General features: G+C 33.4%; 1 protein-coding gene across 6 annotated transcripts in view; it reads left to right on the forward strand.

Annotated features, from left to right (window-relative positions):
- LOC120427035 (dystroglycan 1) overlaps window positions 1–18,952 on the forward strand; it is a 239,642-nt gene that overhangs the window by 154,596 nt on the left and 66,094 nt on the right. For all 6 annotated transcript variants that reach the window (XM_052710793.1, XM_052710794.1, XM_052710792.1 and 3 more), the window contains 2 exons: window positions 4,714–5,186; window positions 17,431–17,496. In XM_052710793.1, coding sequence (XP_052566753.1) covers window positions 5,067–5,186; window positions 17,431–17,496 — 186 coding nt within the window. In that variant the 5' untranslated portion in view covers window positions 4,714–5,066. The remainder of the gene's footprint in view (window positions 1–4,713; window positions 5,187–17,430; window positions 17,497–18,952) is intronic.

The following is an 18,952-nucleotide window of genomic DNA, read 5'->3' on the forward strand; positions in this document are numbered from 1 at the left end:
TTTTTTTTTTTGGATTTATTTACTTATGGTTTTAAATCATAAATCTTCTAACAACATTAAATCTTAAATTATGTAATTTATTCATTTTAAGAAAAAAATAGGTTTAAAATGAGAGAGGGGGAAATTAAGGTCTTGCAAATTAGCCAAGGGGGGAATGCAACGGAAAAGGTTGAAAACCACTGCCCTAAAACATATACAAAAAAATAAAGAAAAAAATACAAATTTTGGGAAATTTGATTTATGGGAAAAAAAAAGTTTTTCGCGTCTGCCTTTTTAGTACAGAAGTTATCATGCAGTGATGACTTGCAGCTCGTTTTTTGCAAGATACTTCAGCTCAATTCCTACTACATAGACAGCAGATGTTATGTTCTAAAAAAATATCTTGCAAGTACTAAAATTCGAAAACATCGCAGCGAGATACCTTTTTAGTACAGAAACTATCATGCAGTGATGAAGATGGCAGAAGGTATCTTGCAATGTTCTAAAAAAATGTAAAAAAATGTTCCACAATAACATAACTTTTTAGTACAGAAGATATAATGCATTCATGATTTTTTTTAACAAAAATTATCTAGCTTCAGCTCAGTCTCTACAAGATATCCTCAGCTAAATTTCTACAACATAGATGGCAGAGGATATTTTGCAATGTTCCAAAAAAGCTATCTTGAAAGAACTAAAATTCGAAAACGTCGCAACAAGATACCTTTTTAGTACAGAAGTTATCTTGCAATGTTCTAAAAAGTTATCTCTCAGGTACTACTAATCGAAAACATCGCAACGAGACAACGTTTTGGTACAGAAGTTATCGTGCATTTATGATTATTTTTTTCAGAGAAAATGAACTTTAGCTCGTTTTCTGCAACACAGAAGGCAAAGGTCATCTTACGATGTTCTTAAAAGTCATCTTGCAAGTCGTAAAATTCGAAATAAAAACTAACTTAATCCACCTATGTGGTTGGAGCCTTCCTCACAACAATGGCTGTACACAAGTTTCATCTATTTTTTAGATCCGGCTTCCAAAAAGTACATCGATATCACTTAAGTGGTCATATCTCGAGACAGGGTTGCCAGATCTTCAATGTTTTAGACTCGTTGGAAAGGTTTTTTGATAACCTAACCAACAATGGGTCGGATGATGGACCCGGACATAGTTTACATACATTTAAGTGAGATCCGGCTTCCAAAAAGTACATCGATATCACTTAAGTGGTCATATCTCGAGACAGGGTTGCCAGATCTTCAATGTTTTAGACTCGTTGGAAAGGTTTTTTGATAACCTAACCAACAATGGGTCGGATGATGGACCCGGACATAGTTTACATACATTTAAGTGAGATCCGGCTTCCAAAAAGTACATCGATATCACTTAAGTGGCCATATCTCGAGACAGGGTTGCCAGATCTTCAATGTATTAGACTCGTTGGAAAGGTATTTTGATAACCTAACCAACAATGGGTCGGATGATGGACCCGGACATAGTTTACATACATTTAAGTGAGATCCGGCTTCAAAAAAGTACATCGATATCACTTAAGGGGCCATATCTCGAGACAGGGTTGCCAGATCTTCAATGTTTTAGACTCATTGGAAAGGTCTTTTGATAATCTTACCAACGATGGGTCGGATGATGGACCCGGACATAGTTTACATACATTTAAGTGAGATCCGGCTTCCAAAAAGTACATCGATATCACTTAAGTGGCCATATCTCGAGACAGGGTTGCCAGATCTTCAATGTTTTAGACTCTTTGGAAAGGTATTTTGATAACCTAACCAACAATGGGTCGGATGATGGACCCGGACATAGTTTACATACATTTAAGTGAGATCCGGCTTCAAAAAAGTACATCGATATCACTTAAGTGGCCATATCTCGAGACAGGGTTGCCAGATCTTCAATGTTTTAGACTCTTTGGAAAGGTATTTTGATAACCTAACCAACAATGGGTCGGATGATGGACCCGGACATAGTTTACATACATTTAAGTGAGATCCGGCTTCAAAAAAGTACATCAATATCACTTAAGGGGCCATATCTCGAGACAGGGTTGCCAGATCTTCAATGTTTTAGACTCGTTGGAAAGGTCTTTTGATAACCTAACCAACGATGGGTCGGATGATGGATTCGGACATAGTTTACATATAGTTAAGTAAGATCCAAATATATGTGAAAACACATTTTTATACATAACTTTTGAACCACTTATCGAAACTTCAATCTGTATAAAACTCGATCTATGGGACCCTAAACCAAGTCGAATGCAACAAGTTCGGGTCAAATCGGTTCAGCCAGTGCCGAGAAACATGAGCTAGTTTGTTGGTCACATACATACATACACACACACATACACACACACATACACACACACATACACACAGACATTTGTTCAGTTTTCGATTCTGAGTCGATATGTATACATGAAGGTGGGTCTACGACGTTTTTATACGAAGTTCATTTTTAAAGCAGGATTATAGCCTTACCTCAGTGAGGAAGGCAAAATTCACAGCGAGTTAACTTTTTAGTACAGAAGTCATCATGCAGTGATAAAGATGGCGAAAGTTATCATGCAATTTTCTATAACGTTATCTTGATTTGAAAACATCGCAAAGAGCTAACTTTTTAGTACAGAAGTAATCTTGCAGTGATGAAAACTTCAGCTCGATTGTTAAAAGTTATTTAAACTTCTGCAAGCGTTACAAACATTTTTGTCTTAATAGAGGTTACGTTGTAGGTTGAAGTGAAATTATTGTGATATTGACGTTTTCTAAAAATATGTTAATATGTTAATATCATCAAATTCAGCCTGAACTCAAAATTCAATCTGACACCGCTCGGGTTGGTGGCTTCTGAATTCCTGGAAGACCCCCTTCATGGTATCTTCAAAAAAAAAGGCTCCACATGTGGCAGCGGAATGTGCAGTTTCAATTTAATATCTTGCCCAGCGTGATACAGATCAACACTGCAGCTGCTGGGTGTGCAAGAACAACAACCGCAACCTCACAAGTGTTGGCTTTTATGTGAGTTTCGGTTCGGCTTGTGGTGGATTTTTGCTGTATCTAAAGGTTATACACCATAAACAATGAGTTTTTTAAAGTGAAAAGTAAAAAATTCAAAACAGATTTAACAAAAACAGAATGTAACTTATTAAGTTTAAAATAGTACATCGGTTTGAAAATAAAACAGTTTCCAACCTTTTCGAACAGTGCCTTATTAAATAAGTTGGGAATTTTTTTTTCTCTCTTTTTTCTGCTCATTAGTGTCGCTTTACCCGAATAAAAATATACCATTTGATTACCATATAAGATTAAACAGTGACACTTTGAGAAATGGTAACTATTCGATAAATAGTTGTTCAATTTCCCAAAAATAAAATTTGACTGCAACAAAATATTTGTGAACTGTTTGTTTTAACCCTTTCGAGCCTGAATTTTCAAAAAAATATTTTTTAATCTGATGATGGGAAAATGATTCTTAAGACCATATGAAAATTATAGGCTAGTTTTGAAAATTTTCATTTTTGGGTCATATATGACCCATCAGGCTTGAAAGGGTTAAGGTCACTACTTGACAACGAAAGTAGAATGGAAACACGATCTTTGGAGTTTGCCAGGAGGGTAGACTAACTATGATTAAATAGTTTTTTTTTATTCAGATTCTGACTTAAAGATAGTTTAGTTACCTAGAATTACTGCTTTATTATTATTTTGGGCATTTTTCGCTTGGCTGAAGAATTTGATTGAGAAGGAGATTTGTCTTTCTGGTTACTTTTCAATATCGTGCTTAACAAAAAGATTCACCGACTTCTACCAAACGTTTTTGTGTACGTAAATGACTCCGAAATCTTGTGCAGTGTTTTTAAAATTCCGCAACCCTTTTTAACGTCCAAAAACACACAAAAAATAACCGCGATTTATTACCCTTTTAGGAAACCGTTCCGCTAGCGATCAGCTTCCAAACCCAAATTCCTGCATAATGCATCCACTAACAGCGTGCCTTCGTCATTTTTTGCGAGTTTGTTTTTTTCGTTAGAGTTTGAAACCCTAAACCGAGTAATTTGCGTTGGGAACGATTAGAAGGCGAAAAAATCCCAAATTATAATTTATTAGTCATTTGGTCAAGGTTTTTTTTGTAGGACTTTTGTTGGGCGCAGGATATTTTCGTTCAACTAACTTCCATCTGATGATTCGTCATTCGAATGAAACTCACATAAAGTCAACTCTTTCCAAACAGTCACATAGCTCAATTTCAGAGATTTCAATTTCATCTCCAGATTGCACCTGAAGCACTGTTTTTACTGCCCATCATTTTAATTAACTGTAGCACACAGTTGCCTGAATGACCTACATTTTGTCCCAAGTCCACCCCCTAACAGAAGAATCACACCGTGAGTCACTCCAGCAGCGCTCTTGCTGCTCGTCACCATATCAAAGCTTCCAAACCAGACGACACCTCTTCCCCTCCCTTAAGAGAGCTCAAGAATCACCGTCGACGACAGAAAAAGCTCACATGACCCCCCTTCACTAGCAGTGTGGCAACATCATAAAACACCATTTAATATCGCTCCTTTGCCTCATCTGGACGGACCGGACTCTGACTGGTGACACCAACGAAACGACCCCATAAAACAATTTAACCCTCTAACAGCCGCGAGAAGCACTTACGGAGTCGGTTTTATTTTCAATTTTTCCCTCTCTTTTTTTCTCATTTCACAGATATTCCTAATTGCTGACCATCGACGAGATCTCATCAGAAACAGTGTTCCAGCAGAACCCCAAAGATCACACGACTCATGACCGCAGGGCTGTGCATTTTACAACGAATCCATCGACCAATCCCTTAAGAAAGAAACAAAGCATAAAGTGGGGTAGCCAGAGCGCCAGAAATCATGGCGGAATCTAGTGTAAAGTGAGAGAAGTGTGTTTTAAAACCCAGGATAAAATAGTGTGTTTCTTTTTTGTGAAAACTAAACCGGTGTGAGTGATTTTTGAAACAAGTGATATCAATAGTTAAGAGTGGAGGCTGGAGTATTCTTAGGAAGCAACCAATCCACACAGGAGCAACCACAATGAATTTACGGCATCAGGAATACACGGCGTGTGTCGTGTTACTTTTAAGTACCATCATCAGTATTACCCTCGGACAGCAGGACTTCCAGTTCGCTAGCGAAAAGGAGGAGGAGGTGCAGGTGAGCTCTTTTGATTTATTTTGTGATTTGTTTTCCTTAAATTTCGTAAGCATTTGCAGAACCAAATAATCATTTAAAGAATATGTTTGCATTGCATATACTCGGATTCTCGAGTTATGACCACTTAAGTGATGTTTATGTACTTTTTGAAGCAGGATCTCACTTAAATGTATGCAAACGATGTCCGGAACCATCATCCGACCCATCGTTGGTTAGGTAATCAAGAGACCTTTCCAACGAGTCCACATAATTGAAAATCTGGCAACCCTGCCTCGAGTTATGACAACTTAAGTTATATCTGTGTACTTATTTTTCTGGACCTAAAAAAATTAGCTGAAATATGTGTTCAAACCACTCATATTACCCATTGTTGGTAACAAGTGAGGAAGGCATCAACCACATAGGTGGATTAAGTTAGTTTTTTAGCATAACTTTTGAAGTACTTTTCTAAACTTCATAATATTAACTAGGGTCTTGTGGGACCCTAAGACGGATCAAATGAGACCAAAACAGTCCAAATCGGTTCAACCAGTCCGAAGATAATCGTGTGCATATTTTTCGGTGCACGGACTTACAGACATACACACGCACAGACATTTGTTCAGAATTTGATTCTGAGTCGATAGGTATATACGAAGGTGGGTCTACGAGGTCAAATAAAGAAGTTCATTTTTCGAGTGATTTTATAGCCTTTCCTCATTGAGGTGAGGAAGGCAAAAATGATTATTGCGATATCTTAATTCTGTGTTTATTAAGAAATAAACATTTTTTCGTGATTTGTGTAAAGCCAGGATTTTCCTAAATTGTGAAAATAAAGGTACAACAAAAATAAACAAACAAAAAGTATTTTGAAGGTTTACTTCCAGGGGTGCTCAAAGTTTTTGAAGGCCGCGCCAAATTGGAAGCTCAAATGAGCTTGAAAGCCAAATTTACAAAATAGGTTATTCAAAAAAAATTAAATAACGCAATTTTAATTTAAAAATCTAGAAAATACATCTTTAAGTTGATTTTTTATTATTTCTGTAATCTTTTGAAAATTTTCGCAAATTGAAAATAAGAAAAAAACAGAAAATGGCATTTTCCAATGGTATTGTTGATTTTTTTAGTTTCAGGTATCTGAAAAAAGCTGAATGTACTTGTGTTTTCAATTATATTTTTATTTTTATTTTTTTATTTCAAAAATGGTGACATGTAATCTGAACAATTTATGTAACGGCATAATGTTATCTTTAAATTAAGCGTGACTGATGAAAAATTGTTGAGAGCCAGAACTTCAACAATTCAATGAAAAAAAAATGTACGAAATAGTTTTAAGCACCCGTAAAAGTAAATTGTTTTTGTTTTGTTTTTTTAATGCAAAATTCGACGAATAAAACATAAATAATCCCAAACATGCTCAAATTATTCTAAACGCAGAGGAAAGCATTTTTATTAGAATTCAGCTGATTGCACTCAAATTTCAACATTTTGCAGTTTTTTTAAAAAATATTTTGCCCTTGATTTTTCGACCCAATTTTTAATTATGGGGGAGGAGTAGGGTTGTTCCTCCGATTTCAACATTTTGTCTGCATGAATCAGATGGTAGTCAATCAGATTTGTTATTCAACTCTCATGAGTTGGAATCCCGAGGGAAGGTTTCTAAGTGCAAATTAAGTTTGAGGATCAGTTTATAAAAGGGTTATTATGATTTTTGAATTAATAAAGAATACTTAATTTTTTTTTTTGCAATTATTACAGTTTTTTACCTAAGTCAAATTTAAATGTATTATAAAGATTTCCAAAAATTTTTGATGAAAGTTTTGACGATATTTACTAGTTTTACTCACATTGAAACGTTTGAAATTGTTTTGAAAATTAAGATTTTTGAACAAAATATTTGTGTCCTAAAATGGGGATCAAAATATTGTTACATTATTAGTTTTTTACTAAAAAAATAAAATAAATAAAAACATAAAAAAAGTTTCAAATAAACGTTTGGCCCGCGGGCCGTACTTTGGGCACCCCTGTTTTATTCAGATCATTTAAAAAAATGTAACATTTTTTTTAATTTGGTTGACAAATCCTTGGAGGTTGATTTTTTTCACTTAATATCATGTAAATCAATCATTTGTTTTTGTATGTGGTTTAAGATTTATGTAAGGGTCAAAAACTAATATTTATACTAAAAAAATATATTCTGAGTGTTTTCGGTCCCTCTCTTTCTTTTTAAATTTTAAGTTTTCAAAGTTATCGAAAAAACAGATTGAAATTGGTTATCACAAATGAAAAAAAAGCATTCATTAAGTGAGGACATTCAAAATGACTAAAGAATAACAATTTTTTGTAGATGATATTTTCCTATCCCTCGAAAATGTTCACAAAAAACCAAGCGGGGAAAATAATAAATATCCTGTTAAAGAAGAAATGATTTGTTTTAATGTTCAAGGAAACTATTTTAAACCTTTTCTTTATTTTTTAAATTATTTAATCATTATAACATATGAATTCTATTTCTGATACAGTCCAGATTTTTCTCATTTTTTTTCTTTTTCTTGTTTTAAACATCAAATTTGAGTTCTGGAGTATTTTAGTTAAATTTGAATAGTTGATTGTCTATTAAATTATAAAATGCATTTTTTTCAATTTTCCTACACCACCATATTGGCCGCCATCATGGATTTAAAAATTTTAAATCACTTCAGCGTAGTTTAGGGGTCATACTTAAGCTCGACAATCAAAAATAAGACAAGGCAATTTTTTTCGTGATTCGATTAGGCCGATGCAAATATTTAAAAAAGTTTTTGTCCCTCGGCCCTGGCCACGGTCAAGGGGGGGGCAAAAAAATAAAAAAATATAAAAATTTAAATAACAAGCCATAGTCTTCACATTTAAATGAAAAAAGTGTTTTAAAATGCATTTTACACTAGTTCAGTTGTTGTGCAATCATTAGTTTTCAAAAAATCTAAGATCTAACAAAAACAAAAATTGTATCGAAAAAAAAAGATTTTGCATCGAAAATTTTCAAAAAATCTTAAGATTTTTTAATAAACCCAAACATGCTAAAAATGATTTTAAACGCAGGAGAATGTATTTTAATTTGATTTCAGTTGGTTGCACTTGAATTTTCATTGAAATTTTGAAGTTTATTGTAAAAATATTTTTTTTGCCCCCTGATTTTTCGGGCCAATTTTGAAGGGGGGGGGGGGGGTGACAAAAACTTTTAAAAATATTTGTACCAGCCTTATCCGAAGTGAAATTTCTCCGAGGCCTTCGGATAATCGAGTCTGGACTGTAATTCTGCCAAAAAGGAAAAAAAGAAATAAGTTATAAGAATAAGTGTAAGTTTAACTATTAATTTCAAAATTGTTAAAATCATGCTTGAAAATCCAATTTTTTGATTATTTTTTCCGCTGTTTAATTTTTTTTTGGAAAACGGAATTTTCAAAATTATTTTCCCGTTTACTGAGAAAATTGGAAGCCCCAATTGCTTGCAATAAATTTTTAACCGAGTAATTTTTAATGGATCATTTTAGATCCAGATTGAAAACATCAGAGCATTTAGAATTTATTTTGACTAGTTTTATTCATGTTCAGCAGGATAGGAAGCGTTCAAATTATTATATTTTTTAAGGACATTTGGATATTTTAAAGTTTTGTCAGTAGCATGACTATATTCATGTCCTATTAATATTCTTCTTGCCATTTAATTGGAATTGGGCTTGTAATTAAATTTAGTTTTGCAATTTACAGAAGTGTCCCGAAATGGTCACCGGTAACGGGTTCTGGAGTGGCCACGATGAGTCAGAAGACATCGAAAAGACCATACACAGAAAAAAATAATGTAAATTTGGAAGTTGTAATTTTTGAAGGTTGAATATTACCTCTTTTATGATGTAATTTTACCTCAATTAAGACTGAAAAAGTAACATTACACCAGAAAAGTAGTAAAATTATACATTTCCAGAGATAAAATTACACCTTTTTTCTGACATAAAAGATGTACCCCTTCCCAGATGTAATATTACCATGTTTTTTTTCTGTGTAGTTTGCAGGGCTGTGGAGTCGGAGTCGGAGTCGGAGCCGGAGTCGGTGGAGTCGGGTCTTTTTGGGGACCTGGAGTCGGAGTCGGAGTCGGAGTCGTCAAAACTCGAACAGCTGGAGTCGGAGTCGGAGCCGGAGTAGGCTAAATTTTAAGAGCTGGAGTCGGAGTCGGAGTCGGAGCCGAAGATTTCTGATAACCCGGAGTCGGAGTCGGAGTCGGAGTCGGAGTTATCTTAAATTCAACAAAAAATATGTTTTTTTATTGTTCAGTATTTCCTATACAACAGCTTGATTTACAAAACATCTTAGGTTTTTAATTATTTTTTACGTCGCATGCAATGCGTCGCCATTTTTTCATTTTTTAAAAGAGATTTATTAGATGCCATTATGTTTTTGAAGGTTTTTATTGTTATTGGAAAGCTCTAATTGTGTTATTTCACTATAATCACTAAATGATAACCTCTTACCCAAATATGTAGTATCATAATTGAAAAAATATATAAAAAATATTGGTTAAGTAGTCAGACATATCTAATTGATTCTTGACTGCTTCCTTTTGCCTATATTTATGTGCCCTTCCAATTCAAATTTAACCAAATTTCATCCAGTTCTTTCTGAAAAAAGAACATACACAGTCATCTTTTACCCCCATAGCGAATGTCTTGGAGGTTTTAAGTTAAATCATTTTTAGGAAAAAAATTACGAGGTACAGTCATCCCACATATTCGGAACACCCACAAATTCGGAACACTTTTGTGGTAATTTGGCAATAGGATGCAAAATGCAACTTTTCTGTTGTCCCTGATATTTTTAGGACCTTTATTTGGACATTCTCTCGCTATTTCACTAGTAAAAATAGTAGTTTTTGAACAAAAAATCTCATTTCAAGACTATTTTATCCAGAGCAGCAAAACACTGCTTCCAAATTGCCTGTTCTATATTTGTGGGATGTTATTGTGCCTCCCACAATTGTGGAACATCTGAATTTAATTGATATTTTCACAATAAAGTTATCAGACTATGTTTAAAGCATCACTAAGCTTGAGTTTTATTGGTTTCAGAGTGTGAAGTCATTTTTTTGTAAAAATATGTACTCCTGGAGAGAAAACAAAAGTTTGTTTACATCGTAAGAAAAAAGTGTTCCGAATTTGTGGATTTCAAGGGTCAATGTTTTTCTTTAAAAACTTTATATAAAACGTAAAAATGTACAGCCGGTCTATACATCAATCGAAAGATCGCAAGAAAAGCTTTCATATGAAGGAAAAAGCAAATTATTATGTTCAATTATCGATTTTCTATGATTTGTTGAACGTTGGCAGATCTGTAAACTGTTCCGAATATGAGGGATGACTGTACATAAAAAGATTTAAAAATAGTAACTACTGTTTTTGGAAATCGAAAACGAGTCACTGACAGTTTAACTTTTGTAACAAATTATCAACGATAATAACAATTTCTTACTTGGAACTCAACATGCGCATTTTGTTTATAACTGAGTACAAGAAAATCAAAGTGTTGCATTCAAAATAACTGAAACTAACAAAAAATATCAAAAGAAATTGTAACTAATTTTGAAATAATCATTGAATGTTGATGTTGATGTTGATTTTAGGTAAACTTTTTTGATATCGTTGCAAATTATCGCTGAACAAATCTCAAGACTTCAGTACAAAAATTTACTAATAAAAAAATGTATAGAAGAAAATGTAGGATTTTAAATTATTTTTCAAATATTATTTTAAAAAAACGAAATCAAAATATTATCAACCCGTAAGAATTTTCTCATACTGTCCCACGCCAATATGACGGAAGGGGATTATCATTGCAAATCAATGTACCTTTAAAAAATGACCTAGAAAATATTTTACCTGTGGATATTTGTATATATTATATTTTAAGTTTTTTCATAAATTTTGATGGAGGCGCAAGATCATCCATAAAGCTTCGTTTTAGGTGAAGATTCACGAAGTATCGTGCGCCTCCTTTTTAAAGTATGTAACATTTTAAAATTAAAATTAATTAAAAAATTCCAGGGTAAAATATTTACTATGTCACAGATATTTGAAAAGGACCTCTTAAGCGTCCTTTCCACGAAGAAATTGTTCAGATACATTGATTTGCAATAATAATCTGCTTCCGCCATGGCGTGATGTCCATGTAAAAAAACAAAAAAAAGTTTCGTTTAAAATTGTCATTGAAAAACAAGGCGTCTGTCACTGTGCTTCTTATAAATGTCAGCCTGAAAAAGAGCAAATTGAATTTTAGTGTTCAATAGATCATTAAGGCCAGGTTTCTTTTAATTATTCATTCAAAAGTAACAATTTAATGTTCAAATTTATTAGCTTTGAATACATCATTTGCAAATTTGAGGTTAAGCAAATAATTACAAATTTATTTACAAAACTGTTCTTCTCAAAATGCCTCTAAAACTGAAGATATTTTTTGATTTCCGTTTCCATAACGTATAAAACATGTAACCTAGAAACTTTTTTTTTCGTTTTGTGATTCGAACTTATTTTTCTTGAGAAAAACATGACGCTTAGAGAGTATTTAAATAATCTTATTTATCAATGTTTTAAAAATAATTAACTAATAATAGTTGACTAACTTTTGAAACATTTAAAAATATGCGGAGTCGGAGTCGGAGTCGGAGCCAACCATTCGTTGAAAGCTGGAGTCGGAGTCGGAGTCGGAGTCGGCTAGAGTTGGTAGGCCGGAGTCGGAGTCGGAGTCGGCTAGTCTGAGAATGCCGGAGTCGGAGTCGGAGTCGGAGTCGTTTGAAATATGACCCGACTCCGCAGCCCTGGTAGTTTGACATATCTTTCAATTGTGTAATGTTTGATATGCACCAGGATGGAAGTTTCATCAAAATAGACAAGTAGACCGTAGACCTAATATAAGTATTTGTGGTTCTGCCAAATGAAACCAAGAGCGATCCGATTGGTTGAAATTTGCCAGGGATACAGATCGTCAAAGTTGGGGACGTTTTCATTTGAAGCAGGTTCCCGGTGGCCAATTCAGACCGGTTTAGGGCTCAAGTTCTTCCCTAAGCTTTCAGTTGAGACCAAGAGAATAAAATTTAAAACTGTATTTTTGCCGATTTTTTTTAATTTAGGGCTTAAAAAGGACCCCATTATCTTAGGGGTCATTCCCAAGTGACGTAGCATTTTTCAATATTTCAGACATAATTATTGAGGTTAAAAAATTATAGCTATTAAAGTTTTAATTATTATAATTATTATGATTTAATATTTATAATTAAACCATTATTTCTAAGTAAAACTAGAAGCACCACAAAGTCAGTATTTAATTCAGCTGTTTATTGCTGCAGAAACTAATTCAAATTAAGAACACCAAAACAATTAAACCATCCACGTCAATCAGTGTCTTTCCGGAATGAAAATTAAAAACCACCACCGTCACCGCAGTCAGTCTGGTTGAGCCACATTTTGCTCCAGAAAATTACCCCTGCTCACGAAAGGTGAGCGCTCACAAAAATTTTATCCTTCCTTCAAAGCAAAGGAGGTAAAACTTTTCAAGAACCCTCAGCAGCCATCAGACACTAATCTCATTAGTCGCCCTCGGAAAGCCAATTGGCTGCCAAGTTTGTTGTCTGGCAAGGATTTCCGAGGCTCCTGTCGCTGCTCCTTTCCGAGATAAGGACAGAGGTGGGAGGTAAAAGTTTTATTTGGACAACATAAGCCAACTTGCTGTCATCACATTTGCCTTTTTTATGCTTTTTGAAGTTTGTTGTTGAGTTATCCAAAACTTAATGAAATACAATTTTTAAACATCTTTTAGTTGTGAAACTGAAATAACTTGAATTTATTCAAAAAAAATTATTATCATAACTAATTTTAAATCGTAAAACTTTTCACGAAAATGCAATCAAAAGTTCCTCTCTAAACCGTAGCAGTTATTTCGCTGGCGTGCCCTCGAACCCAACTTTCCGGAGACATGCAATGAGCATCAGATTTGCCCCCTACAAAAGTTTCCCAAGTGATTACCTCAAAGTTCGGTTTATGACCCAAATGGCCGGCCCCCTTCAGCGCGACTTCAGACTGCCGCATCCAACCGACTAAAACTCAATTATCAAGATGCCAATCAAATTCACCGCAAATTTTCCCCGCTCCACCAGACACCGTGTGCACTGGTTTGAACTTTTTTTTCTGAGTTGTTTTATTTTTTCGTTTTATTTATTTGTGCCGTTTTCATAAATCAGTGTGATTAAGGGAGGTTTGCTCAGGTCTGAACTTTTGGGGTCATTTCGAATTCTGAAAGATTCTTTCAAAATAGTTAAGAAATTTTAAATTTAAAAATAATTTATAATTTAACAATTACTTAATAAGCCCATTCCAAACATTACTCCCTTCGAAATTCTTCCACACCCACAATCGAACGACTTCTTCGTTCAAGTGGAACGTTAGCCGCAAAATGGAGGCAAATAAATATTGCGAGGCTAAACCATCAGCATCAGGCTCGGCTCGGGATGAGACGACGACGACGGATGGAGCCGATTTGTAAATCAATTAAACTGATTTAGTGGTTTTCCGCCGGAAAAAAAAGAACGAACGATGACAGCTCGTTCGGGAAAAGGTTGGGCTGGGAAGTCGGGCGACAGAAGGAAAAAAAAGACGCGAAGGGCGAAAGTAAATTGGATTAGCATAAAATGATGATTTTGAGGAGAGAAAGATGATTTGAATAAAAAAGGTATCAGCAAAAGGGAGAAAGAGAGAAGAACTCATCAAAGTTAAGCACTAACAATTGATTTTCAAAATGCAATCAAGTTTGAAAAATTGGCTTTTTCCATGCGAGATTTTTTGTTGAGTACTAAAAAACAAATTTCTATTTCATCAACTCAAAATAACATTTTAATGCAAAATTAAGTGTTAAATATTTAAAAATTTCTACGATGAAGATTTGAGAAACTTAAAAATTTAGACAGTTCAATGAATGTTTCAATGTTAAGCAATTATCTGTGACTTCCGATAACGATTACTTATTCGTATCAAGTTAAACAAAAAAAAAATTTCTAGAACCAAAGCAGACATTTTTCATCATTAGTTCGCCCATTCTAGTCTCCAGAAAATTGTGGCAGATGGCTTCACAAAAAAAATTAAACAGTAAAAATTGTGTACATTTGGAAGGTTGATATTACCTCTTTTATGTTGTAATTTTACCTCAATTTAGACTGAAAAGGTGGCATTACAACAGTAAAATGGTAAATTTACACATTTTCAGAGGTAAAATTACACATTTTCAGAGGTAAAATTACCCATTTTTTCCGTGCCCATTCTGAGATGTAATATTACCATAATTGTTTTACTGTGTACATTATTAAAAAATCTGTATCTATCGAACGGATTTTAGGATCGATTTGGTGTCTTCGACAAGGACTTAAAAATATAGTACCCGTTTTTTTCAAGTTGAACTTTTCACACACATATACCTTTACCTACAGTAAAAAATGGAATGTTGAAAATTTGGTAGGTTGAATATAACCTCTTTTTGAGTAATATAACCTAAAATATGTATTTCCTGATGAATATTACCATCGTTTTTTCTGTTTATTAGTTGCGCTACGTATTTTTTTTATCTGATTTTTTATCACCATGGAAAATCATAATTTTCTAAAATTGTGGACTTTTTTTGACTAAAAATTTAACCCTCTTCTGCCCATTTTTTTCGATTTTTTTAGCAACTTTTGTTCTACAAAAAACTTAACTTTTCTTGATTTTTGGTTTTTCTTGTTTCGTTTTTAGATTATTTTTTTGCATTTAGGCCGTTGCAAAATTTTTTCAAAGTTTATGTCGCCCCCCCTTTAAAGTTGGCCTGAAAAATCAGGGGACAAAAAAAAATATTTTTTCGAAAAACTTCAAAATTTTAATGAAAATTAAAGTTTAACCAACTGAAAACCAGTTAAAATGCATTTTCCCGCGTTTATAATCATATTTAGCATGTTTGAACTCCTTTGAAAACATTTTAAATTTTCATGAAATACCAATGTACAGTCCCACAAAAAAATTTTTTTTGGGATAAAAAAATTCCGTCAATACCTCGATTTTTTCAAAACTAATGATTGATAAGGCAACTGTACGCCTGTAAAAAGCATTTTAAAACACTTTTTTCATCCAAATGTTAAAACCTAGGTTTGTAATTTAAATTTTTATATTTTTATATTTTTTACACAAATTAAATTTCTAATTTAATTCTCTTTCCTGAGAGAAAGCCCTATTACCTTTTTTTCGATGTAATTTAACCTCAAATTATGCGAATTTCAACAATTCGCAATATAATATTAACATGTTTTTTTTTATTTTTTAAAATGTTTAAACTTGCTGTTAAAACTAAATTATGTAAAACATAAAAATATTGTTTTGTTGAGTTGATTATTCTTGGTTGAATTTTAAGCATTCACCTTAATTTTTTTAAGATTTGAAAACAATACATTTTTAAGGATACAAAAATCTAACAAATATTTAAGTTGAAAAAATACATCTTTAATATTTTTATTTATCAATCAACGACTCATTGAAGTTAGAAAAATGTCAAATATTTAAGCACATTTTTTAACATTGAATAAAACACCTTAAAAATCTCGTTTATTCCTAAGAAACAAAATTAAACTCGCAATTTTGAATTTGAACGCAAAAAAAAAATAAAGGAATTAATTATTAAATGTATACAAACACCAAATGAAAACAATTTCTCTTGGAAATATTTTTTTGTTAAAATAATTGTTTTACAAGTAAAAACTTTAAAGTTGCAAAAATTCTTTTAATTTTAGATGTGCGATAAAAGGTCGAAAGCCAAAAAGTCGAATTGACAATTGGTTGAATGCCAAAAGGTCGAAAGACATAAAGGTCGAAAGACATAAGGTCGAATGAACAAAAGGTCGAAAGAAGACAAAAGGTCGAATGGACAAAAGGTCGAATGGACAAAACATCGAAAGGACAAAAGGTCGAATGTGAAAAAAGGATAGCAATTATTATAATTGTAAACTTTTGAATAAACTCTTGAAAAAAATATGTTCTAGCAAATAAATCTGGTTTTTTGGTGGGTTTATCCTTGGTTTATCATTTAATATATATTTTTTAAATAAACAGAATAACTTCCAAACCATTTTTTGAGAAGATTTCAAGCTCTTTAAAAATATTTTATAAGTTTTTATTTTATTTATGAAAATCTTTGGAAAATTTTAGATACTTTTACATTCTTTCAAATTTAAATAGTGGGTATGGCGATTGTCCACGATCCATACATTTTTTTTTGTTTTGACAATTGTCCACGAGGGAGAGGGGGGGGCGGTTACAGATTCCCAAAAAAGTGTCCACGTGGTTTATGAATGATCTCTTAGTGTTGAATGAGATAATTAAGGGAGTTTGAATTTTTAGACCAAAGTATAAGGGCTAAATTTGGAACTTATTACTTGTTTTTGCGTCAACTCACAGTTATGTAAAATCTGTGTTTGATTTTATTTAGTTTCCTCAAGTGTTCTGCAAGCTTTTCAAGATAAATGTTTGAACTAAATACTTTGCAGAACATTATTTGTTACACTAAGAATTGACGAAATTTATTATTTTCCATTAAAATTTTGAAGGTTTTAGATTTTTTTTTCTTAAGCCCCCTGATTTTTAGGGGCAATTCAAAAGTCTTTTTTTCAACGGCTTTATTATGTTTAAAAAAAATCCTTTTTGCAAGGATTCTTAGTTTTATAAATCAAAACTGTATATTATCTGTGATTCAAGAACTTGATGGTCTCGCTACCGAGCAATAGCAAATAAAATCCTGAAATTTCAAACCTTTGTCAAACAATTTGTTTCCAGCTACCAGTTGGCTCAACAAATGTCCCTTCGATCCCACCATTCCTGGTGGCCCCCACCAAATTATGTAACCAAATATGCCGTGATCCGACCCAGATTCTTGTCCAAATCGTTTATCGCCGATCCACCCGGAATAATTTATATTTAAATTTATTCCATCCAACACCACCGTCAAAGCAAGATGGGACAATCTTTACCGTATTCCTTCTTCCAATCACGATTTTTGTTGTTCTATCGTCCATCAAAACAACATTATCATACCAGCTGGATCACGTTCCGATAGATGAGACGTTTGATTTTTTTGTTTTTATTAACGGTACACCTTCAACAAATTGACACCTCTGCGATAACCTTCGATTTTCCACTAATGACTCTTTTTATGGTTCTTTCTTTTTTTCCAGCCAATGCTAGCGGAACCACTAGACGTAGTTAGTAAAGCACAACCCATCAAATCAATCTACTCCAAGGTAAGCGAAACGGAGCAGTTCAAATCGATGTCATCGAAACAAAACAAAAGGTTTCGAAAAAGTTCGATTTGTGGTAAATCGATGTTTTTCTTTGCGCTTGACCTTTTCTTTCCTCACAATTTCCCACTTGGGTGTGTGTTATATTTGCTGGAATGATTGATCACCTGGCGTTGATCCCTTCTCGGCGTCGCTGTCTCGTTTGCGGATTAGGGAAGAGCACATCCCAAACGATTTTGGATTCCGAGCCTCAGTCACCCGGGTTTACCTGGAGCAGAAACCCCCTTGTGTGTGTGTGATGTGCCTTCTCTAATAAAGAATAGATGAATGTTCTGGTTGTGGCCTTGTGCGCGATGATCTTGAAGGATGAGCATTTAGGTGTTATTTCAAGGAAAAGAAACTGCTTAATTTAGAATGAAGGATTCTTGCAGCTGAAATTATTCATCTTATTTATGATCTGTTGCCTTGTAAAAAACGTGAATCTCAAAGTTTAAAGATAAATTGCCAAACCAAATAAACATTCAGTAATCACGCTCTCCAAAAGCACGTGGTTGATGGAGTCCCTAGCACCCACTGGACTGTATAGCAACCGTACTGTAAATTATACCAGTGTTGTTCTAACGTTACTATGATTGTATGATATAGTGCTTGTGGTTACTTGGACTGACAAACATTATTGATATTTTGATAAGCGTTATCAACAAATCAAAGCAAACAAACACAATGAGTGCCGAAGGCTTTGTTCGATTTTCTATGCAACTATATATTCAAACGAAATTATTTTCATTTTTGTTTCATAGCAAACTCATATCTAACTGAGAATAGGTCTCCAAACATCTGGGATTTTTTTTTTCCATTTGAATAATTTACTCTTTGCATACCTAGCCTGCCCTAGGCGTCTACCTTCAATTCAGTTATATAAAGAAATTCGAAAATATCTATAGATTACTCTCAAATTAATCCTTATCAATTCTATAGAGAAATAACACAATTTTTCCGATTTTATTTATATTTGTGTAACTGTAAACACATTGTCTCATCAAACATATTTTTTAAAGTTCATGTTCAAGTTTATCACAGTTAAAAAATGATCATTGATGTCAAAACCCGATTTAATCCCACCTGGGGTGAGAAAGAGCCTTTCTTACTAAAGAATATAACAATGGTAGAACTTCTTTCAATTAATAACATCGACTTTGTTTATTTATAACGTCAGCACAAAAGAAAGTCTTATGATGAAAGCAATGTAATATGATGATATTATGAGTATTATGAATGATTCCAAAAGAAATAAAAAACGTAATTTTCACCAAAAGAATATTTTTAATCGTACAATATGTTTGTAGGTTTCTAATCAAACAAGCGTTTATGACAAACGCGATCATAGCAAGCTTCCTATGCGCCAGTGACAACGCACACCGCGGTTTTGGTTTTCTAGTTTCGGTACGAGCCCTTTTGT

This window comes from Culex pipiens, chromosome 3 (genome assembly GCF_016801865.2).
Source record: "Culex pipiens pallens isolate TS chromosome 3, TS_CPP_V2, whole genome shotgun sequence".
Taxonomy (NCBI): Eukaryota; Metazoa; Arthropoda; class Insecta; order Diptera; family Culicidae; genus Culex; species Culex pipiens.